The sequence below is a fragment of the Rosa chinensis genome, chromosome 5, assembly GCF_002994745.2.
Source record: "Rosa chinensis cultivar Old Blush chromosome 5, RchiOBHm-V2, whole genome shotgun sequence".
Taxonomy (NCBI): Eukaryota; Viridiplantae; Streptophyta; class Magnoliopsida; order Rosales; family Rosaceae; genus Rosa; species Rosa chinensis.
In genome coordinates this window covers 53,967,327-53,992,202 of record NC_037092.1, presented here as the reverse complement: position 1 = coordinate 53,992,202, position 24,876 = coordinate 53,967,327, and the positions used below count along the sequence as shown (strand labels likewise).

At 40.6% G+C, this 24,876-nt stretch overlaps 1 protein-coding gene across 1 annotated transcript; it reads left to right on the top strand.

The window, feature by feature from the left end:
* Nucleotides 1-11,057: 11,057 nt before the first annotated feature.
* On the top strand, nucleotides 11,058-17,472 carry LOC112166615. Its single transcript, XM_024303491.2, has 5 exons — nucleotides 11,058-11,218; nucleotides 12,491-12,805; nucleotides 14,761-14,962; nucleotides 16,515-16,743; nucleotides 17,061-17,472. The coding sequence occupies exons 1-5, from the start codon at nucleotides 11,120-11,122 to the stop codon at nucleotides 17,320-17,322; spliced, it is 1,107 nt and encodes a 368-aa protein (XP_024159259.1). The 5' UTR covers nucleotides 11,058-11,119; the 3' UTR covers nucleotides 17,323-17,472.
* Nucleotides 17,473-24,876: the final 7,404 nt, after the last annotated feature.

The following is a 24,876-nucleotide window of genomic DNA, read 5'->3' as shown; positions in this document are numbered from 1 at the left end:
CCCACCTTAGGGATAACTCTATCAAAAATTCGGCAGAATCACCTCTAAAAATCTAAAATGGACTACCCAAAACCCTGTAAAACACACAAAAACACTTCAAGCAAACCAACCTTATACTCCTGGAGCCACCCTGCTCCCCATTACCAACAACTCTACTTTCACATAACACAAAACACAAAACTCAACAATACTAATCCCAAAGGTTATCAGAGCAATACTACTATACACAGGGATATAAAAAGAAGAGTAAAGGATCAAGGGATCCTACACTGCGGAAGTAGTGACAACTATGCCTCACATGTCATGTACGCCCAACCTCCACTAATTCGCCTGCAAACTGGGCATTAGAAACCGAAAGGCCCAGGGGAAAGTAGACGAAAAACGTTAGCGTGAGTGGACAAAAAGAAACAATTTAAAAGAAAAAGGATTTCATACTTTCCCCACATTTATTTCATTAAAAACCGATGCATGCAACAATTAGAAAAACACATTTAGCTTTAAATCCAAGAATTTCAAAACGATAAATCGACTAGCCTCGCTAGTCACCACATTCGAAAACTATATCGTAAAACCGAAATCTCGTTTCTCAAGAAGATAAGACCAGCCCCGCTGGCTACAGTGAAAATTGGACTAGCCCCGCTAGTCAAGCAACGATAAAATATGGGGAAGAAGTTTCACCATACGAAAGAAGGGAGCCTCCCAGGCTCGGGTCGGAGTGTCCCACACTCTGGAGCATCCCATGCTCTGCTCTTACTCACCCACGAACACATAGTAAGCAGGGAGGAGTACTAATAGGCTAGCTAGCAATAAATATGACGACCCAGGTATGGTGGGTTAAAATCATACGAAAATCGAAAATTAGTAAGGCTTCCCCATAAGTCCCGCGAATAAAACAAAAACACGGGTACGATTCCCAACCGTACCCGAAAATTCTCGTAGAAAGTCACATAAATCGACAGCGTGTCCCACACGCTAAAAGAATAATTAGATCATCATCAAGGCATTCCCAATGCCAAAACCGAAAGTCGATAGATAAATAAGAAATAACTTCATCGAAATCCCATTTCGAAAACCTTTCCAGAAATCTCAAAACATCGAATAGAAATGTAATTAATTCCGGAAATCACCTCGGAAAAATAATTCGTCGAAATTCAACATCAATTATAAATTCGAATCCGAGCATAACAAATTAATATCCGAAATTCACAACCGGTATAAATCATAAATACTTCATGAAAATCAATATTGAAAGCAAATTCACGAGATAAATCGAAATCAAATTCCAAAATCAATTCATATGCTCGGAAAGTAATATGTTAATTAAATAAAGCATTAATTCAAGAAAATAAACGCATGCATCATTATTTAAAACAAAAGTCCACTCACAGTACTATTGGGCGACCACGCAAACGAGTTCCTTCATTTAACCGTAGCTCGCGGCATTGCCCTGTACACAATTATATTTCCGTAAATGGCAATCCGATAAAATAATTACGAACCTAAATGAAACCTGAAAATCCCTATCTCCATTACTTCTCAAATTCAACCCAAATCTCTCCCACAACACCAATTCCTCAATTAACATATTCCACAACGAAAACGAGGGATATCCGACGGCCGGATTTCCAACAATTCAATCACAAACTTCAAACTTCGAAAATTCACAAATAATTCCAAACTCCTCCAAAATTCACCAAACTTCACATACAAGCACTACAACATTTATACAATTTATTGGGCTAAAAACTGGAATTAAAACACTGCCCTACACACCTCCACGCGCCACCAACAGTGGTAGCGCGTGGGCCCTACGCGTCGGCGGCCACCACCTCCGATGGCCACCAAATTTTGGCAGCACCACCTACACAACAGACCCAACATTTTTCACAACTACAACAAGTTCCAATTTTACCTTGAAGGGCTCCAATTTGGCCGGTGAAATTTTTCCAGAAAAACCAAGAACCCTAGAAATTGCAAATCGTTAATTCGACCTCCACACTGCAAATTGAAATGAAAGACCTTAGGGGAAATGATCATTGACAAAAACCGAACCTTCGACGCCGGTTTGGTGGCCGGAGACGGCCGGAAATAGATGAAAACTCCAAACTGCTACAGTAACCTTCACAGCTCAAAATCGAGTTCTTCCGGCCAAATCGCTGCAAAACACCACCACAGACGTGACCAGGGTGAAGAGGCGAGCCAGCTGATGTCCGGATTCCATCGTGGGGTGGCCGGAGGAGGAAGAAATTGGAGGAAGAAGCAATCGGCCAAAGAGGAGAAAGGATCGGGGGAGAGGAGAGAGAAAGCCCGGTAGGTTTCCAAAAATGAAAACTTACCACAGTAACTTGGCTATTTATAGAAACTTACCACATGAACAGTAACTTTATTATTTCGCTTATAACTTTCGCATACAAACTCCGATTTTTACGTACCACATATCCACGCGCTCGGTTTAATGTCCTCTACAACTTCCATGAAGAACATTTTCTCAAATTTTGACCCGAACAAAAAGTCAACTTTTAGGGTCACTAAAAGTGCTAAAATGACAATAAAAATGAAAGTAAATGTCGTTTACCGTCCTAATGATTAGTAAATCAGTAAATTCTGGTTCGGGACGTTACATTTTGTTAACAGAAACAGCCATATTGTTCAACCTAGACCTGCCACTGTAACAAATGCAGGTGGCTATTACAGAGGAGCACCACCCACCAATCTTGCTAGGATATAAGCTGCTCAACCAGTGGGGGTTCATAACCAGGGTGGTGGGAACTAGAGGCTAACTCAAGCTGAGTACCAGGAAAGAAGAGCACGAAATCAGTGCTTCTTTTGTGATGAGATTTTCCGGCCTGGCCACAATTGTAGAAGGGGCCAAGCTATGATAATTGAGGTCATGCAGGAAGAAAGAGAGATGCCAGGCCCGGATCTAAATGCTGAGGTGGGAAAGGTACAACACCATGAGGAAGAAGTTAAAAATTAGGAAGTGGAATTGCAGGTTATGGGGGATGGAAGTCACACATCAACTATGCAACTTAAGGGGGAGGTTTATAACAGAAAGGAACATGTGTTGATCGATTCGGGAGCTTCCCACAACTTCATTCATCCTGCACTTATTAAGCAGTCTAAGGCCAAGATTCAATCTATCCACCCCATCAGAGTTCGGCTTGCTAGTGGGGCAATTATGCACTCTTGGGGACAGGTTACACTTGAGCTATGTCTACAACAATTTCATTTTTCTGCTAATTTCTATATATTACCTATTTCAGGGTGTGAAATCGTTCATGGGGCTACTTGGTTGAGGACTTTAGGAGACATAACATGGAATTTTGAGATCATGAGGATGAGGTTTCACTACAAGAAAAAGGAATATGTATTGCAAGGTGAAACTAAAACTCAAGCTGTCGTGGTAGGTTGCAAGGTAATGTCTAGGTTACTCAAGAAGGAGAGGGAAGCTATACTAGTCCAACTCAACACTGCGATAAATCCCCTGACCAAGGAAACAACTCACCCTAATATTTTGAAGCTGATCCACAAGTATTCTGCTTTGTTCGAGACTCCTAGTTCTCTACCACCAGCAAGGCCACAAGATCACAAGATTGAGCTAGTACCTAACACAGCAGCCATAAATGTTCGAACCTACAGGTATCCCCACTTTCAAAAGGCAGAAATTGAAAAAATTGTGCAAGAATTGTTGGATGCAGGAATCATCAGACCAAGTGTAAGTCCATTTTCATCACCTGTATTGTTGGTTAAAAAGAAAGATGGAACTTGGAGGATGTGTGTGGATTATAGGTCACTCCATGCAGCTACGATGAAAGACAAATACCCTATAATGGTTGTGGATGAATTGATCGATGAAGTACATGGGGCCATTGTGTTTACCAAACTGGATTTACGATCCAGCTATCATTAAATTAGAATGGCCGAGCAAGATATTAGCAAAACGGCATTTCGAACTCATTCGGGTCATTATGAATTCCTAGTGATGCCTTTTGGGTTGACAAATGCGCCGTCCACCTTTCAATCAGTAATGAATGAAGTGTTACGGGATTACCTGAGGAGATTTGTGTTAGTCTTCTTTGATGATATCTTAATCTACAGCCCTACCCTTGAGACACATCTTCAACACTTGGAGCTAGTCTTCCAACGACTACTACAACACTCACTTACTGTGAAAGAGAGCAAATGCAGCTTTGGCACTTCAAAGGTGGAGTACCTCGGGCATGTCATTAGTGCGGCAGGAGTAGCTGTGGATCCTCCAAGATTGAGTGTAGGATTAAATTCTGCTTATTACCTTGTACTTTCAAGGGTTCATCAGTTCAGTCCCTATACTTCTAATTTAATCAGAAAAGTCCTTACACTCTCCAATTTCATCAAAACGATCCAATCTATCAATTTTCGCTCTTAAAATTCTCACGTGGGACCTTCTCACAGGGAATATTTCCAAACTACCCATCGCTAGGCAACCCGCCGATGTGTCAGTGTTGTGAATGCAGATGGGTAGTTTGGAAATTTTACCCGAAAATTGACGGAGTGGTGACTGATTGGATCGATTTGATGAAATTGGTGATTGTAAGGACTTTTCTGATTAAATTAGAAGTGCAGGGACTGAACTGATAAACCCTTGAAAGTACAGGGTAGTAAGCAGAATTTAGTCCTTGAGTGTATTAGGAAATGGCCAAAACCAAAGAATCTTAAGCAATTAAGGGGATTCCTAGGGTTAGCCGGATATTACAGAAAGTATGTGAGGGGGTTTGGAATTATCGCTAAGCCTCTAACCAACATGCTTAAGAAGGAGGGATTTCATTGGACCACGGAAGCTTTGAAGGCATTTGAGACTCTAAAGGAAGCTCTAATATCCACTCCAGTTTTGGCCATTCCAGACTTCTCCAAGGAGTTTGTAATTGAGTGTGATACGTCTGATTTAGGTTTAGGTGTAGTATTATCTCAGGAATGGCATCCTATTGCTTACATGAGCAAGGCATTGACTCAAAGACACCTAGCCCTCTCGGTCTATGACAAAGAAATGTTGGTTGTTGTCTCAGCAGTGCAGCATTGACGGCCTCACCTACTAGGGCATCACTTCAAGATATATACAAATCACAAGACCATCGAGCATTTCTTGAACCAAAGAATCACCACCCTAGCTCAACAGAAATGGCTACTGAAGTTAATGGGATACGACTACTCCATACAATATAAGGCTGGGAAGAGTAAAGCTGCTCCTGATGCCTTATCTCGCACCGTAGATCTTGCAGCGATTAGTGGAGCTTCACAGCCAATTCACAAGTATGTTTTAGAAATACAACAAGCCTGCAAGCAAGACCCCGAGGCTTCTCAAATCATGCAATCCCTGCAACTGGACCCCCATAGTAAGAAGCACTACTCACTCGTCAACTCCCAACTTTTTTACAAATGAAGAGTTTATGTCCCTACTACTAACAATTGGAGACAGAAAGTCATGGTGGAGTTTCATGAAGGCTTACTTGGAGGTCATGCAGGGAGGACAAGGACCTACAAACGCATACACAGAAACTTTGCATGGTCTGGTATGCAAAAAGATGTCAAAATCTTTGTGGCTAACTGTGACATTTGTCAACGGAATCACTATGAAACAATCCTGCCTCCCGGATTGCTACAACCACACACTATTTCTGAGAAAGCTTGGAGTGTAATATCAATGGATTTCATTGAAGGGCTGCCAAAGTCCGAAGGGAAATCAGTGATATGGGTTGTGATTGACAAACTCACCAAGTATGCTCACTTTGTTCCATTGTCTCATCCATATACAGCCGTGTATGTTGCCAAGGCTTTCATCAATGAAATATTCAAGCTACATGGGTTGCCTGAGGATATTATCTCAGATAGGGACCCTATATTTCTCAGCCTATTTTGGGAATCCTTTTTCAAATTGCAGGGCACTAAACTCAATCGATCTACAGCTTACCACCCTCAAACAGATGGACAAACTGAAAATTAAATCAAACATTGGAGCAGTACCTACGATGTGTTGTGGGAGATAAACCTCACACTTGGATGCAAGCCTTGCCGTGGGCTGAATGGTGGTATAACACTGCATACCACTCAGCCTTGAGGATGACTCCATTCCAAGCACTATATGGCTATGCACCACCTCCCATAATTCCCTACCTACCAGGCTCCACAGCAGTAGCTTCAGTGGATGAACAATTGAAGAATAGAGATGAGCTACTAGCAGTGATCAAAAGAAACTTGCAGAGGGCACAGTCCAGAATGAAAGGGCTGTATGATAAGAAATACACAGAACGAGAGTTTCAAGTGGGAGATTGGGTCTATTTGAAGCTACAATCCTATAAACAGCATTCTATGCCTGCAAGTGTGCTTCACAAGCTCTCTGCCAAGTTCTATGGACCATTCCAAGTGGTTGAGAAAGTTAGTCAAGTAGCCTACAAGTTACAACTGCCCCCCACTGCCAAAATACATAACGTGTTTCATGTGTCACTATTGAAGAAAAAAGTTGGTGACCATGTGGAAGTGGAAACCCAGCTACCTAACATGAGTGATACATCAACTTCGAGGTGGGCACCTGAATCAGTTTTGCAGACCAGAATGGTAAAGAGACATGGTGCAGCTGCTACACAGTGGCTTATACAGTGGTTCGGTACTTCTCTGGCATAGGCAACGTGGGAATTTGCTCAAGAAATCATGCAAAGGTACCCTCAGTTTAAGTTCTAATTGAAAAACTTGAGGACAAGTTTGATGTGATGGGGGGAGCACTGTTACGAGTCAAGTCTTGATCAGCCTTGAAGGAATAGTTAAAACGCACCGCATGCTTGAGGTTGGGTTGCTCGTCAGCATGGGACGCACGTGGCTATCATTAATTAGGCAGACTTATATTTTATTACAGCACTTCGTTTAATTAATTGAACTTGTATTAGGGTCTTTTCTGATTTGCTTGTCGGGGGAGACGTGGCTCCATCATAGCCGTTTAGTATAGTATATATGGCTGTACTAGGGTTCTGCGCAACCACTTTTGAAGAAATATAATTTTCCTTTGCTTGTTTCTGTTTTCCTTTCCTCTCTGCACTTGATACCAGGGTAGATCCCTATCAACGTTGTTGTCAGATCATACGGGACCAAGTGATCGCTAGGCCACTACAAGCGAGCTTGGGGCGGGGCTGTGTGGAAGCTTGTCCTGATCGCTTATGATGGGTGGTACCGGATGAAGTCACTGGGAAGAGCTGAGATGATTAACGTGTTAATGCAGCGGGACCAAACTCCTGGTGGTATCCAAAAGAGATCCTAGTAGCTTATCTCCTCCCTTCAAGCCTGGATGAGTGTATATGTTCCCGGAGAGTAGAGTTGGTGAAGGACTAGCAGGTGTCAGAACTTGTGGGTTCGCTAGTTGGTACTGATGATGGCTGTCATGGCAGAGTACCGATGGAGGTAGGGGGTACAGGTTGGAAGCATGCTTTGGGTATGCAGAGCTAAGAACTTCTTAAGCGTTGGTGAGCCACCAAGATGTCGGGCTGAGATGAGTACCGGCCGGGATGAGCCTCCACTGGCCCAAAGCCGGACTTGGAGTGGTGACCTGAGGTCAGCGGTACTGAGCAAGTGTCCAAAGCAAATTTCCCCCCCTTTTTTTTGAACCCGGACGAGTTTCTCTGAGCCTCCTGACGACTTGATCTCCTAGTCGATACCCGGATAGAGATTGTTGGGTGGGCTGAGATGCGGAGATTGCCGGATAGTAGCTGCTCATGTGCTAGAGAGACAAAGTGACCTCGATCTCGGTGAGATTACCGGGTGCCCAAATCGATTTGTTGCTGTGAAGCTCCAGATTTTGAGGAAAGATCACAGGGATATCACATTGATGCCGAGTTGTGAGCAAGTGATAGTGACTGGTGGTAATCACCTGGAGGTGAGGATACCATGGGAGAGGCTTAGTCCCTAGATCAATTTTTGAAGTACCGGGCGGGTTGTGCAATGGTACCTGTAGGTGATTTTTGTTAAAAGATCCAAGGTAAATGCCACCGAGACTAGCGTTGCCAAGAAGCTACTGACTCATGAGGGTCCCGAAGAGGAGTGGAGCTTGGGAGTGGGGTTGAGTGTACGGGGATGCGCGTACCCGCTGATTCATGTACCTGCTAGCTCATGAAAGTACCGGATGACTCATAGTACCCGATGACTCATGAAAGTCCCGGATGACTCAAGTACCCGGAAGCTTATAGCACCCGTTGGCTCAAAGGCTTGGGTGAGGTTGAGGGTGGGTGTCCTGCATGTACCCATGTACCCGGAAGCTTATGTACCCGTACATGACCCTTACTGAAGGTCAGAGGTTCACACCTAAACCTAGGGGCCCTCTTCTAGAGCCAATGTTTCTGTTATAGAATACGGAACGGGAACTAAGTATGAGATGCAAGGTAGAGAGGACGACACAAGCATGTATAATGGTTCACCTTGCTCTTGAGGCAAGGCTACGTCCACTTAGATATTTTACTATGAGTGAGGTCAAGTGACCTTTGTAGTGATACAAGTTGGGGATCCTGGATCCCTCTCTAAGAAGGGGAGGACTTCCCTTTATAGCTAAAGGAAGCCCCACTCTATTCTATATTTCCAATGTGGGATACAACATACATATTGCTTCTCTTGAAGCCTCTTGAAGAGAATGGGAGGGTGGCCTCCCTACGAAGTATCGGCCGCCCTCCACCATAACGAGGTAGGTCGGGTGTCGGACTACCGGATGCATGTCGTAGGCGGGACTAACCATGTCGCGGGGCCCACCTACGAGGTCGTTGCTTATGCTTGGCGGTATGTGATATAGGTGATATGTACACATAAGAATGTGAAGACTTTCCAAGCTCCCTTGATTAATGTAAGGATCAGGGGGAGGTGTAGACATTAGGGGGAGTCTAACACACACATGTCATCCTCAAATGTAAAAGGTGCGTTGTGCTCTTTTCCTTTGACCAAGGTGTATTTTTTGTCCCACAGGGTTTTTATTGACGAAGAGGGAATCAAGTAATTAGCAATCACCATCAATCAGCATGGATCAAGGAACAATCAGTAGTTAATGTCATCATTGTAATTGAAATTTCTGTTGTAATTGTCTCCCTATATAAAGGGGTTATGAAATGAAATGAGTAGACCAATTCCAATTGTCATTTTACTTTTACAATACACACACACACACACACACACGGCCCTTCTAGTGAGGGATCCCTTTTTTTGGTCTTTTATAGAGATAGGGCATTAGACTAACTTTTCGATCACATTTTGACATCTCAACCGTTTAGTTTTTAGGTTTTAATGTATAGATCATTTCTGAAAATTATCAAACAAATTGTATGTCGTTGAGACATTCAAAACTGCTATTTAAAATTATAAGTATCAACAGTTTAGGTTTGACAAATTTGGTTCATTCATTATTTTGGGGGGGTGAAATTTGCACACCCCTCTTTACATTTGGCACACCCTTTCTAATTTTTAAATATTTTCTGATCTCCTCTTGTATTTGTTTCCCATATTACCCTTTTTCTCCAACCAACTCAAAGCTACATCTCATCCTCTCAATCAGAGAGAGAAGAGACCAGTTGTAGAGCAAAAGCTTCTGCAGCAATCAAAGAGGGGGCCAAAGCATTCGAAGCACAGTGACACAGATTGATCGCCAAGCACAGTGAACTCCGACGACGGCTGAAACAATCAAAACACCCATCCATCAAAACTAAAAACCAATTATACCAGTGTGTAGAGTACAATGAGTAGAAGAAGGTTTATACCTCGAACAGTCCAGAAGATCGCTGGAAAACTTGCCTGCGTCGAAGACAGCGACCGAGCCAAAGCAACCTCAAAACCAAAATCAGTCAAAATCGATCGAATTGAAAAGCTAAGTAGACTAACGTGAGAGCATGATGAGGGGATCGATTTTCATACCACATGCAAATCATCAGTGGCAGGAATTCAATGATGACCGCCGGAGCTCCAAAAACTTCGCGTCGTCGATTCTTCCTCCACAGTCAACGATTGAACGAACTACCACAAGAAGTGTGACGGTGACGTCGAGACGAAGAGAACGGCACCAGTGCGCAGTCGTGGGGTGGCCAGACGCCGGAGTTGCCTGAACTTGCCCAGAAACCGTCAGAGGATCATGAACTTCGGGCCTTCAATTCTCTTTCTACAGCCAATGCCTGGATGATCCAAGACCACCAAGAGGTCGACGATGAAGAGATGCTTTGATTGATGGTGGTGTGCCGTCGTGTTGTGGCCGGACGGCGAAGATGGAATCGGGTCGCCGGTAGGAGCATGAGAGAGAGAGAGAGAGACTGAAGAAAAATTTTGGAGAAAAAGGGTAATATGGGAAATAAATATAAGAGGAGATTAGAAAATATTAAAAAATTATGAAGGGTGCGCAGAATGTAAAGAGGGGTGTGCAAATTTCACCCATTGTTTTAATATAGTTTGATACCTTAACGATAACTGATTTGGTTGAAAATTTGCAGAAATGATCTACACATTAGGACCTAAAAACTGAACAGTTGAGATGCCAAGATGTGATCGAAAAGTTTGTCTAATACCCTATCCCTAGAAAAGACAAAAAAAAAAAATCCCTTAGTGGGAGGGCTATATATATATATACATATCCTATCCAGAGTGAGGCCACCCTATGAAATTAACGTATGATGTTGGAGTTTAGGGTCACTTTTCGGTCTCATATCCACATCTCGACCGTTCAGTTTTTAGATACTAATATATAGATCATCTCTACATAGTTTCAATCAAATTGATATTCTTTAATGTATCTAACTCACTTAAATCATTGGACGAATTGAATCTGTCCACTACCTAGCTTTAAGACAGTTATCAATGCCTTAATGACTATCAATTTGGCTGAAATTTTGCAGAGATGATTTATACATTGGTACTTAAAAACTGAACGATCGAGATGTGGATATGAGACCGAAAAGTGTCCATAAACTCGAACCTCACACGTTAATTTCAGAGTGATTATTATTATTAGGTAAATGTAAATGTAAATGTAATCATTATTAGGTAAATGTAAATGTAAAAGTGATTTTTTGGTCGTGTATTCATTCCTTTTGATTCAGAGAAAGTCGCAGAGAAACAAAAATCCGAGAGAAGCAACGAAATGAAGAAAACTGGAGGTGCAGAAAAGAAACGGGTCCGAAGGTCCTCTGCAGCTCTTCAGAACGGCGGCCGGGATTCCAACTCCGACACCCCTCCTAGGGTTTTGTCTCTCATCCCTGATCTATTATTTCCCAATTCAAATTTTGTTTCTCTATCCATGTATCTCTGCATTGTATGATTTCTACTGCCCTCCAATTCCCAATCTTCTGTTGGGTAATTTTTTTTGATTATTTGGGAAATCTATCGTCCTTGGTGTTGGGTTCTTCAATTTACTGCAGGTTGTGAGGTTTTGCATGTAAAGTTTCTCACTTTTTGGCTGTGAAAGCTGGACTGCGATCCCCCCTTTCTGTTTTATTGCCCACAAACATGGGCAACCTATTTTAGCAAAAAAAAATTGTGTACCCAGAAGAGGGGGACAGAATGGTGTGTATATAACCCTCTGCAAGATGCATCAGATTCCTCCCTTACGTGTTAGAACTAATATCGAACAATGACCGATTGTAAGAATTAGTGTTGGCAGTTAAAAAAGGACAGATGGGAGTACTCCTAACAGCTGTTTTTGATTGATCAATCCCCATACCTGTACTATAAAATGTAGCAATATTTAGAGGACAGCAATCTGTATTTAATATCTGCTTTTTCTATCAAGCATGAAAAAGACTCTAGGTTATGAAGCCTTATCATTAGAGAGCATAGCAATCAGAAGATTCAATCTTTTAACAATTTGACTACTTATATTTCACTGACACAGTAAAGTACTATATATTGTAATAAAAGTGATTTCCTTTTAATCGAATAGCAAACTTATGTTTCTATTGGATTTCTTTGGCCAAGCATGCAAACTAGTTTACAGTGTCGTTGGAAACCATCTAGAGTGCAAATAACGTGTAATATAAATGTCGGATGATACGTGACTATAATGCTAAATGATGCTGTTATGAACCTTGATTATTATATGTTTATTTCTCTTTGATTTTTCTTGGATGACTCTAGATGGCATGCAAAACTGAGTTTCTAAGTTGAAAAGAAGTTGAAACATAGCTCAGATGATCAGATCTCTAGGTATTTTGCATTGCAGAATAGGAGCGTTACCTACATAGTCAGACTGCAATTGCATTTTAGTTTTGTTATTGTGGATGAGTGTCTATGCTTCATGATGCTTCCTCTCTGATGCTCGATTATCTCAACTTTAGGCAATTAGTGGTGGCCAAGCTTCTGTTTTCGTTTGATTTTTTTTTTCCAGGTTTGATGCAATGTCTGTGTGCAATGATGTTGATTTTAGTTGGAAAGCTGTGTTCTGCAAACTGGTTTTCATTTTCAGAGCCTGCTTATATTTTCTTTGTTTTCTGATTGCCACATGATTTTCTTTCAGAAACAAGCAGCCAAGCAGGATGAGTTCCAGTTGTTTGCAGAGAAGGTGAGAGACCACAAGGATTTGGTGTCTAGGTGGGCTGTTCTACAGGAGACACGGGTAGAATATTTCAGAGGGAAGGATTTTGTAAGCTTTTTGAGAAATCATCCAGAGCTCAAAGACATTCTAGAATCAGATAGGAATTTAGAAGCTGAAGATATTGCCAATATCTTACTGAGAAAAAATCTTCTAGTGCGGTGCGATCGTGTTGTGAAAACTGTTCGTCCTGGGAAGAAGAAATTGTCTACATGGCCTGCACATTTGGAGATCTTTTCAGTAAGTCAACCTTATAATTGCTAATAAACAAATAACTTTGTGGCCTTGGAATTAGAAGCTTAAGCTTCTTGTTTCTCGCTTCATTTTAGTTGTAACCTCCTACTATTATATTCTTCATTCTGGAATTCTACAGTTATCATGACAGTGGTAATATGAACCCATGTATAATATACTATTAGATTGATACGGCTTTCTTTTTGCAACCAGTTAAGGTGACCAGTTGGGGTTTTTCCATTTCAGTATATCTACATTGTCTATCAACTCATACTTATTTAGTCCATGTTTACAACATGAACATTTACTTTGTAATTGTGTTCATGCTGTGATATTCAATTACCTCTCTTGTTTGCTGTGACACTCTTAAAGTTCATTGTAATGTGGTCATGCTGTGATATTCAACTACCTCTTGGTTGCTGCGATACTCTTAAAGGTCATGTTTACAACAGGCACATTTACTTTGTAATTCTGCTCATCCTGTGATATTCAATTACCTCTTTTTTGGTGCAATATAAAGTTAATGGGGGATGCAAGAGTCTTCTTCTTCAAAAAAAAAAAGAAAAGAGAGAGGGTGGAGGGGATGTGAGAGAATGGGTGACTTCCAAAGTGCTGTTAAAGTAGCTGCTGTCTATGGCAAGATATATCTGAAGGGAATTTTTGCTTCATTTTGCTGTTTTAGGGTGGGTAATGGGGAGAAGGTGAGGTATTGGGAAGAGTGTTGGGTGGGAATCATTTTGAGTGACAGCTTTTTGTCCTCGTTGTTATCAATCATCCCAGTAATTTTTATTGCAACATTCGCTACCACTCCTCTCTTATCATTTGAGTTGGGGTTTTGGGTTTCAGAGAAATTAAGTGACCTGGAGGTGGAGGAGTTTACATGATCAATGTTATAAACCATCTAAATTGTTCCCTACAGATCAGACAGAAAAATTGTGTTGGTATTCTTTTAAATCTTGTATAGGCATTTAGGACAACTGATTTCTTTCTTTGTTAACTCCTGCAATTTGGAAAGCCAAAATACCTTCTGATACATGGATGCATGGTTGGATAATTGCTGATGGGAGGGTTAATGGCAGGGTCAACACTGTAACCATGGTTTAAAGAGGCAACTTCCTATCCCGCTCATTGATGAATGACATGCAGGAATAATGCTTAGAGAATGGACCATTGGTAAATGATGTGCAGGAATAATGCTTAAAGAATGGACCATTTGTTGCTTCACTGCCCGTTTATCATCTCTATGGTTGCGGCTGGTTAAAGAGGCAAATTCTGTGAGCCCTGCCACGCTGAGTGCGTGTTGTGTGAGAAGCCTAAATTTTTTGGAGTAAAGAAGAGGGGGTATGGCTTCTGGGGGATGTGCCTGGAGAGGAACAGCAGGCCTCTGATAATGTGAAGGAGCGGGGATGTATCATCTTTAGGAGCGAATTCTTTTCTGAGTTTCTTAATGGGTTTCTACATAGGATTTATTGTTTTTCTGTATTGGTGCTGCATTAGTCTAGATTTTAGTTGTGGTTTTCTTAGCGTTTTGTTGTTTTTGTTTTGGTACTGAGTTGTGTTTTATTTGGTTTTGTTTAGTTTTCTTTTTGTTTGTCACTTGCCTTCTATCCCTTCTCCCTGTTGTTGTAATCTTTCCTTTTCAATGAAAGTCATGTTCCTTAGAGAAGAAAGACTTTGTTTTGCCGTTTTTACTTTCTCCTTGGATCGATATATTTGATTATTGTGTTCTTATGCTGTATCTATAATTTCTTTTATGAACCTGAAAAGTGTGTACTTTTTATGCATTTGTGAAATTAAATTTTTTTGTCCTTTTGTAAAACTTTGGAACTATGAACGGATGAAACCACTTGGTGTGCCATCCAAAGTTTAGTACTATATTGATCCTGCATTTGTGTGGCTAGTAGCTCTTGTTCATGTATTTTTATGCACCATGCATATTAATTCTTTGACTGCTTTTGCAGGAGCAAGGATTTTCTGAGAATGACGCCTTCTTTGCATGGACTTTTGTTAAACGGCGGCCTCTCTGGCAGACGCTTCTTTCATTTTTCTGGCCTGTTGTGACATTGGCAATTTGCTTGTTTCCTGTATACCCCCATCGGTGCAAGCTACTAATACTCTACTCGTGTCTCGGGGTCCTGCTGCTTTTCCTTTCTCTACTTGTTTGTAAGTACCAAACAACTGGTTAAATACTCTTATTTGTTCAAACATCTTCTTCATGAACCTCAAAACCTTTGCCACATCTTATTGTTTTATCATCATCTGGTGATTAGATTAAAAAGTAGGTTCTTTCATATTCATCCCCATTGAAAAAGTTGCACTTATCTATTACGCTTGGTGAAGTGTTGTGTTTAGCAACCATACTGCACATTATGATCTGAGACATCGATTGCATTAGAATTATTGATTTGAGGTTGCTTTACTTATCTGCGAAAGCCAGGCGGTATTAGAGTTAGTGGCATGTTTGTAACATGGCTTTGCATTTAATAAAATACCTAGGTGTCGGTAGGTTCAATACTTTCTTGGCTAATATTATTCAGTCACTGTATTCAGTTCCTCATTTTAAAAATGACTATGCTATCATTTTGTTGTTGCCTTTAAGTCGCTATTGCCTTTAAGGGAGTCAGTCTTAGGTCAGTCTTAGGTATTACCAAGGCTGGACATAACTTTCTGGTACCTTTCTTAGGTTTCTATTTTTGAAGTTAGTAGATTGGCCTAGAAATGTGTTGTAGCTAACTAGGGATATAGAAGGTATTGCCACTTTTTTTTTGGGTTAATTAGCAATATTGGGGGAGTGGGATTGGAAAGTGGGATAGGTGAATGCTCTTAGCCTCTAGAGCTCCAAGCCTGCATTTGAAGGCATTTTTATTTTAATGACATTGTTAGCAACTTAGCTACTTCCTTTTTAAGGTCTCATGTTAGGTAATTTAAGGGCCCACCTATAAGCCCAAGTCCATCAGAGTGCATTAAGAGCAGGGTTGAAACTGATAAGACATGCCACCTCTGCTTGCACGTTTTGTTGTCTCTTTCACTATTGTTTAGGTGTTACCTGTTGATTAGGATGAAGTTATGTGAGACTTCTTTTAGATGATGGGATAGGAACTAGTGTGGTCGTTTAATCTACAACAAGCACGCTTACATAGTAGTTCGCTTGTGACATCTTTACTCCCATCTCAAGAATCATGCATCTTACAACATGTTCTGTACTAGCTATCGAACTTGGAAAAGAATATCAAGATTTGAACCTTGTGATTTGTAAAAAAAAAAAAGGAAAAACAAAAAAACAAAAAAAAAAGGAGACAAATATATACCTATAAGAGTGCAGTCATTGCCATTGGAATTTTGTTCCATGATTTAACCATGCTGTCATTGATAGTGAATAATCCATACCTCAATTCTAGTTTGGTTTTATTGTTAGGTTTCTTCGTCATCCTTAGCTATAGTGAGATTGAAAATTCCTCCGACTCTTTCAATTATTCATTATTTGTGCACCAGAAATTTTTGTAATTTCTGATATGTAAGTTGACTGGCTTCTTCTTGGCTGTTTCTCTGATCTTGAAATTCTCTATTTTGTTCTGTCAAGAGTCCAGATTTACTTATATAAATGATTGTTCTTGTAGTGATCTTTTCTTTGTCATATTCAACATAAAACATTTAATTTCTATTTAAACAATATTTTGCTTGTATGGAGTAATCAAGATTTCTTCTGAATTTCCAGTGAGGGGTGCAATGTTTGGTGCTCTATACATTGTTTTGGGGAAGCGAGTTTGGTTTTTCCCAAACATTCTCGCCGAGGAAGCCACTTTGAGGGAACTGTTCCGTTTCTGCCCCCAGAAAGATGAGGAGGAGCGACCAAAGTGGACAACAAGGATCTTCTATGCGGTACTTGCAGTGCTGGTCATATTGCTGATGAGGCACCATGCCCCTGATGAAGCTGCCAGAGCCAGGTCAGTTTTACACCTACTTGTAAACTCTGATTGGTAGTGTCAGGCCAATCTTGTTTCATTGCTGTTCAATGATGTTGAATACCATGTCACAATATTGGGCTTCAAGCGAGCAAGTGGCAAAAAAAAAAAAAAAAAAGTCGAGATTTAGAAAACAGCTAATAATTTGAAAGCCTTTACCCTTTATATCATCTAGTCTTTTTCTAGGGTTCTTATTGGAAATCCCACTTCCCTTTTGGTTGCGACACTCTACTCTACTGGATGACTCGCATTTTGGTATTGCCAAACATACTAATTTGTGAGTGTGTTATTCTTTGCAGGTATCAGAAACGTGTATCAAATATAATCGATGATGTTCTTGAGTGGGATCCAAGATTGGCCCTCTCTGGGATGATGGAGAAGCAATCTTTGTTTAATGAGACAGAGCCAAGTAATGCTACTGATGAAGAGGTGACACCACCGGCGGATGGGGTGGGTGCAAAAACTATCATAGAGCAGGACGAGGAAGATGTTAGTGAAATCCTAGACGTTAGTGATGAAAAGCTAGACAACAGTGATGAACAAACACATGATCATATATGATTATAAAGTATGCAATACCTAAAGAACACATTGCACCTCTTTACCCTTTTGCCTTTAAATTGGAGTGTAAAACAATATGTAACAGACAATAAAGCAGTTAGTTATAAAGTGTGGTCTTTTTGTTGGATTCATAAATATCCGTTACAAACATATTTTGAAATTTTTTTATTAGTTGACTCTTTCTTTCTAGATCACTACTTGAGTAAATGATCAACAGTATTATGCAGTACAAGAAAAATACACCAACCTTAGCGGATGTTTTGAGAGATCAAGGGAATATAACATCTTGGTTTTTGAAACTGTCACATTTTTCAGTTGTATGCAGTTTTTGCAGGGTGTTCAGATATCACAGGAACTTGTGCAATTCCTGTCTACTCTATATGCAGACAGCCTCCTCACCAGTTTCGACTTTTGGTAGAAACTTGATTAACATGACAGAAAGCATTTTGTTAACTGACAGCTCGTAGGCCGTAAAGCCTGGGTGGATTAGGCTGCATTCTTAAACACGAAGGTGGCTATAGCAAGGTGGAAGTTGATGCTGAATAATCAAGGTTTGTCATTTCCTTCGTCTGATGACATGCGAGGGTGGACTCTGATTTCATTTTCTTAGTGAAAATGGTCCTAGTGTGGTAGTTGCTTGTGGTGCAAAGCTAAAGATTTTTCTTTGATCAGCTGTGTATGATAAGTTCCTCACACATGTTCAGAGAAGTAAAAGACATTTCTACTGGAAAGGGTATGCCTGATACTTTGGATCAATTCTTCCGTGGTTGCCATGCGCTGGAAATCTGGAATGATATCGATAGATGTCTGATATCACTCACTTATTTTCTCTAAGCTATAAATCATGGCTGACCGTTTCAAAAAAAATAAATAAATCATGGCTGATGCCCAATCTCAAGTCTTTTGATCAAACTCTCAAAGGACTACCTTTAGATGGCCTGTAAACATTTTCACACCCATCTTGGCCGAAGTGCTCTTTTTCTTCTTTTCTTATTATTATTTTTCTTTTTCCTAAGAAACTGAGTTACACAGTCAAACTGAATATTAAGCTAGTATCCCACGGAATTTCTGTTGGCGTGAGTCATACTTACCTTATTTATGTAGATATTCTGTAATATTCCGTGATATGTAATATTATGTAATATCTGTAGTATTATTAGGTTTACTACTTACCTTAGGAGTAATACTTGTCTTATCAGAATTTGTATATAATTCCTTCTTGTAAGGTGAATGAGATATCTAAGTTATTCAGCCAAAATTATCTCTTGTTTTTCGTTATATTTGACTTGGTATCAAAGCAGAGATCCAATCCTGGACTCTAACTCATTGTTCTTTGATCCTTGACTCTTGTTCTTTGTGCTTGGATTTGTTCCTTGTCCTTTGATCCTTTCATCACCGTTGCCTTCTTATATTTCCAAGTACTTTGTTGTTTTTCCTTCCGCTGCATATTCACCATGGTGAAAGCTCCTTCTTCTATGCGTCCCTCTCCTCAAGGTTCTTCCCCCTTGTTCTCCTCAAGTCTGACTTGTAACTACTGCAAGAATGCAGGCCATATCAAAGCAAATTGTTACAGGTTGGTTGGTTTTCCAGCAGGCTACTTTGATAGGCCCCGACCTCAGGACAACAAACCCAAGGGAAAGGCTGCAGTGACAAAACCAGATCACACCAACTTTGCTGGTAAGGATACCGCATCCGTAAGTTGCGGTGGTAATGGTAAGATTGGAGTTGCTTTAAAAATTTCTGGCTTTACTGGTGGCAATACTTGGATAATTGATTCTGGAGCATCTGACCATATGACCTATGATCGTAGTTTCTTTCTTTTTCTCAAGCCACCCTCTATTTCCTCTGTTGTCAATGCCAATGGTGATTCTTTTCCTGTTTTAGGAATAGGGTCTGTTCGTCTCACCCCTTCTTTGACACTACATGATGTTCTTTATGTCCCTGATCTCTCTCATCATCTTATATCTGTGCCTCAGCTTAATACTCAATCTCGGTGTTCTGTAACATTTTTTCCGTTGTATGTGATTTTTCAGGACCTCCTCACCAGGGAAATAATCGGCAGGGGTTATCTGAGGGGTCGACTATTTCATCTGGATTGCATGTTCGTCGGAATGACGCCGGAGAAGGCAGTCCAAGCAGCTTTGATTTCGACTGGGGTTACTAATCAAGTTGAAGAATTATGGCTATGGCATCGGAGATTGGGACATCCTTCCTTTAGTGTCATGAAGAAATCTATGCCATCCTTGTTTCTGGGCATTGATGAGTCTAAGTTGCATTGTGAGTCATGTATCTTAGCTAAAAGTCATCGTACTAGTTATCCTTTGAGTACTACTAGGAGTTCTTCTCCTTTTGAGCTTATTCATTCTGATGTCTGGGGACCTTTCCATGAGTCAACCTTGTCTGGAAAACATTGGTTTGTTTTGTGTATTGATGATTATACCCGTCTTACTTGGGTCGCTTTATTGAAACACAAATATGAAGTCTTCTCTGCTTTCCAAGAATTTTTTGCTCTTGTTCAAAATCAATTTGGAGCCAATATTAGAGTCTTTCGTTCTGATAATGGGGGGGAGTTTGTCAATTCTCAGTTTCACCAATTCTTTCATTCTCATGGGATTATTCATCAAACTACTTGCCCTCAGACCCCTGAACAAAATGGGGTGTCAGAAAGAAAGAATCGTCATGTTCTTGACATAGCCCGGTCTCTTCTATTTAGTGCTCATATGCCTAAGTATCTTTGGGGAGATGCAATTCTCACTGCTTGTCATCTCATTAATAGGCTACCTTCCTCTGTTCTCAATGGTCAAACCCCCTATGCTGCCCTTTCAAATCATGTGTCTGTCCCTTCGTTTTCTAATCTCCCTGCTCGTGTCTTTGGGTGTGTTGTGTTCGTCCATGTTCCTAAGAATCAAAGGTCCAAACTCGATGCCAGGGCATTAAAATGTGTTTTTTGTGGGCTATGGTGTTAATCAGAAGGGCTACAAGTGTTTCCATCCCCCTACACAGAAAGTTTTTGTTACCATGGATGTCACCTTTTATGAGGATGCATGTTACTTTTCTCCCATCAATCCTTCACTTCAGGGGGAGAAACACACTTTTTTGGAAGAGAAGTCTTGTGGGATTGAAATTCAGCCCATTGAAGCCAACGTCACCCTGCCGAAACGGAAAAGTCAATTGCCGAACAGAGCATTGCGAGTTCTGAAACAGAAACGGCAATTGCTGAATCGTCTACCCTTCGCCATACAACTGCCGAACAGAGCATTGCGAGTTCCGAAACGGAAACGGCGATTGCTGAATCGTCTACCCTTCGCCATACAACTGCCGAACAGAGCATTGCGAGTTTCGAAACGGAAACGGCGATTGCTGAATCGTCTACCCTTCGCCATGCAACTGCCGAACAGAGCATTGCGAGTTTCGAAATGGAAACGGCGATTGCTGAATCGTCTACCCTTCGCCATGCAACTGCCGAACAGAGCATTGCGAGTTCCGAAACAGAAACGGCGATTGCTGAATCGTCTACCCTTCGCCATGCAACTGCTGAACAGAGCATTGCGAGTTCCGAAATAGAAAAGACAATTGCCGAATCATCTACCCTCCGAGAAGGCCAAGCTCCTCCACCCCTCTTAGATACAGATAACCCTTGTCAACCAATCCCTGAGGAGCGTCCCAATCTTGAGGTTAGTGGTGTTTCTTCAAACTCTGATATTGGTGATAGTGTGCATGTTTTTCCTCCTAAGTCCACCCGTGGTAAACCACCTTGTCAATATGAACCAAGTTTAGATGTTAAGTCTAAGTATGCCATAGCTAACTTTGTATCCACCCACCGGTTATCCAAATCCCATGCTTCTTTTGTGAATCAAATATCCTCTGTATGTGTTCCCAGTAAAGTGCAGGATGCTCTCAAGGATCCCAAATGGTCTCAAGCAATGAATGAAGAGATGGAGGCATTGGAGAAGAATAATACTTGGAAGTTGGTGCCACCTCCACAAGGAAAGAGAGTTGTTGGATGTAGATGGGTGTACACTATCAAACATAATGCAGATGGTTCAGTGAACAGGTATAAAGCAAGACTTGTTGCAAAGGGATATACTCAAACATATGGCGTGGATTATGAGGAGACCTTTGCTTCAGTAGCAAAGATTAATACTGTTCGAGTGTTGATGTCTCTAGCAGCTAATCTAGATTGGCCCTTGCAACAGTTTGATGTGAAGAATGCCTTTTTACATGGAGAGCTATCTGAAGAAGTCTATATGGATCTACCACCAGGATATGAGGCAAGCACAGGAGGTAGATTTGTGTGTAAGTTAAATAAGTCCTTGTATGGACTCAAACAATCACCACGAGCTTGGTTTGGAAGATTCTCTCAAGCTATGCGTCGTTTTGGGTACAAGCAGAGCAACTCTGACCATACATTGTTTCTGAAACGCTGTGAAGGTAAATTAACTGCCTTGATTATTTATGTTGATGATATGATAATTACTGGTGATAATTCAGAGGAGGTTGAAAGATTAAAAGATCTGCTTGCATCAGAGTTTGAGATGAAAGATCTTGGTTCTCTTAAATATTTTTTGGGGATTGAGGTCGCCAGGGGGAGTTCGGGAATTTTCTTGTGCCAGAGAAAATATGTGCTTGATTTGTTGACAGAGACAGGAATGCTAGGGTGTAGACCTGCTGATACTCCTATTGAGCAGAATCATAAACTGGCTGAGTACCCTAATCAAACTCTTACAGAGAAGGCTCGCTATCAGAGGTTAGTTGGTAGATTAATCTATCTCTCACATACTCGGCCAGACATTGCATATGCAGTCAGTGTTGTGAGTCAATTCATGCATAATCCAAGTGAAACTCATATGGAAGCTGTGATCCGTATTCTGAGGTATTTAATGTCTGCACCTGGAAAAGGCTTGATGTTTTCAAAGCATAGTCATCTGGATATTAGTGGTTATACAGATGCAGACTGGGCAGGTTGTGTTACGGATAGAAAATCCACTTCTGGTTACTTCACTTTTGTAGGTGGTAATCTTGTTACTTGGAGAAGTAAGAAACAAAAGGTTGTGGCCAGGTCAAGTGCTAAAGCAGAGTATAGAGGTATGGCTCATGGAGTTTGTGAATTATTTTGTTTGAGAAATTTACTTCGTGATTTGGGATTTAAACCCAAACGAGCCATGAATTTGTATTGTGATAACAAGGCAGCGGTGGATATTGCTCACAACCCAGTTCAACATGACAGAACTAAGCATGTTGAGGTTGACAGACATTTCATTAAAGAGAAGCTCGATGCTAAGCTTATCTCTTTTCCTTTTGTCCACTCAGAAGAACAGTTAGCTGATGTTCTCACAAAAGCAGTATCGAGTAAGGCATTTCATGACTCACTTGACAAGTTGGGCATTCGTGATCTGTATGCGCCAACTTGAGGGGGAGTGTTGGCGTGAGTCATACTTACCTTATTTATGTAGATATTCTGTAATATTCCGTGATATGTAATATTATGTAATATCTGTAGTATTATTAGGTTTACTACTTACCTTAGGAGTAGTACTTGTCTTATCAGAATTTGTATATAATTCCTTCTTGTAAGGTGAATGAGATATCTAAGTTATTCAGCCAAAATTATCTCTTGTTTTTCGTTATATTTGACTATTTCAACTTTCAAACAATAAGATTTATATGATAAACAATGGGATACAGAAGTAAAGTTTCCACACAATTACATCTTGTTTAAAGAAAGGAACAGTAGGCCAAAAGAAGCTTCGGTCATTGGCAGATGCATCACCTGCCAGGAGATGTGCTGCTTTGTTAGCCTCCCTCGGCCTCTTAGCATAAACAAACCAAGAGTTGGGCAGATTTTCCAAATCTGCACTCGTCATCGTAGAGTCTACCAAGTGCAGACAAATTCTGCCCTCTTTCCTGACAAAGCTGCTGCTTTAAAATCAAACAATCGGTCTCAAAAATGACCGGATGAAGAAGATGAGTAATAACATTGTCTACTGCCACTCTGCAGGCCATCAACTCTGCATGTTCTGCAGAATGAACATAAGAGAATACCTTCCCCACTGCACCCAAACATACTCCAGTTTCATCACGTACCACCACTCCCACTGCTGCCTTGCCAGTTCCACCATTAAAGGCCCCATTGAAATTATTCTTCAACCAACCTTTTGGAGGAGCTTTCCATTTGAAAACTCTTCCCATACTCTGCACCCTTTGGACCTTAGAGCACTACTAGAAATATGGCTACTGGCCACCCCCCTTTTGGATACACTTTATTAGCCGTGTCATTTGATATAACAAATGACACCCTTTTGTATTTGTGGTATTATTTGTTTTATGAGTACTGATAACTGTGACAAATCAAAAAAACATAATCAACAAAATGCTTTATAAAAAATACAAATTTGGATAAACACAAACATCCGTATTCATTGCTAAATAAAAGGCTAAATTAATGTATTATTATTTAATATTCAGATAAACATCTTATATACATACGGTTAAGGGTGTGAAGTAATGCTAGAAAACCACTCTTTTACATTTAATTTATTCAAATTTACAAATTAATCATCTCTTGTTTGCAACAGTATTGGAAATACGCCAAAATATATTATTTTTGACATTTTTTCTATTCATTAGAGCTTTTCCTATTAATAATTAATTTATCCAAATTTACAAGTTAATCAATATTCCTTGTTTGCAGCAGTATTGGTAATACGCCAACAGTTATATTTTTGACTTTTTTCTATTTAAAATTTTATTAGAGCTTTTCCTATTATTAATTTAATACACATACTTGGAAATTAACTACGCATATATATAGGTACTCAATGCACTACCATTTTTTGCACACTAGTATCCGTATTCATAGTTCATTAGCCATGGATTTATGTAAGACAATAAATTCACATTTATATATGTTCCATAAAAAAAAAAAAAAAAAAAAAGGTGTTTAATTCTAATTAACCACGGGAAACCGTAGTGGATGTTGATTAACACATAAAACAGTATCCAATATGATTTCTATTTACGTATGAAAAGGATTTCAATATCCAATGTATTAAGGAGTTCTTTTATCATTCTTCTATTTGCAGAACTAATATTTAAGCAAATAAAAAGAAGTATTTTCATGACTATTCAGAATACAATTGAGTTGAAAAGAAGAACTCCCATCAGCAGGTATTTTTTTCTAGTACTAATCGTCTTCAAGTTTTTACTATTCTATATATATATATATATATATATATATATATATATATATACGACCGCGTTCTGAAGAGGACGTCCGCACTTTCGTTAAAGTGCGGACGGCGCTGCTGCAGCTCGGCTCGGGGTGCGACGGAGCGGCGGAGCTTGCCGGACGGACACCACAGGTCAGACGGACGGGTCTGCAGTCGGTGGAGTCGCCGGCGACGTGGTTGCAGCCTTGCCCAGAAACCTGCAGTTGCAGGTGAGCTCGCTGCCCAGAAACCTGCAACTCCGACCTCCTCCGACCTCGAACGCTGCCCAGAACCGTCCGCCAAGCCTCCGGCCTCCGTCCGCCAAGCCCCGAGCCGCCGGCCAAGC

Bases quoted from the DNA above. Each gene is read 5' to 3' on its own strand.
- LOC112166615 (XM_024303491.2), top strand. From the start codon at position 11,120: ATGAAGAAAACTGGAGGTGCAGAAAAGAAACGGGTCCGAAGGTCCTCT. The intron at 11,219-12,490 runs GTTTTGTCTCTC...ATTTTCTTTCAG, and splicing joins ACTCCGACACCCCTCCTAGG to AAACAAGCAGCCAAGCAGGA. The intron at 16,744-17,060 runs GTCAGTTTTACA...TATTCTTTGCAG, and splicing joins GATGAAGCTGCCAGAGCCAG to GTATCAGAAACGTGTATCAA.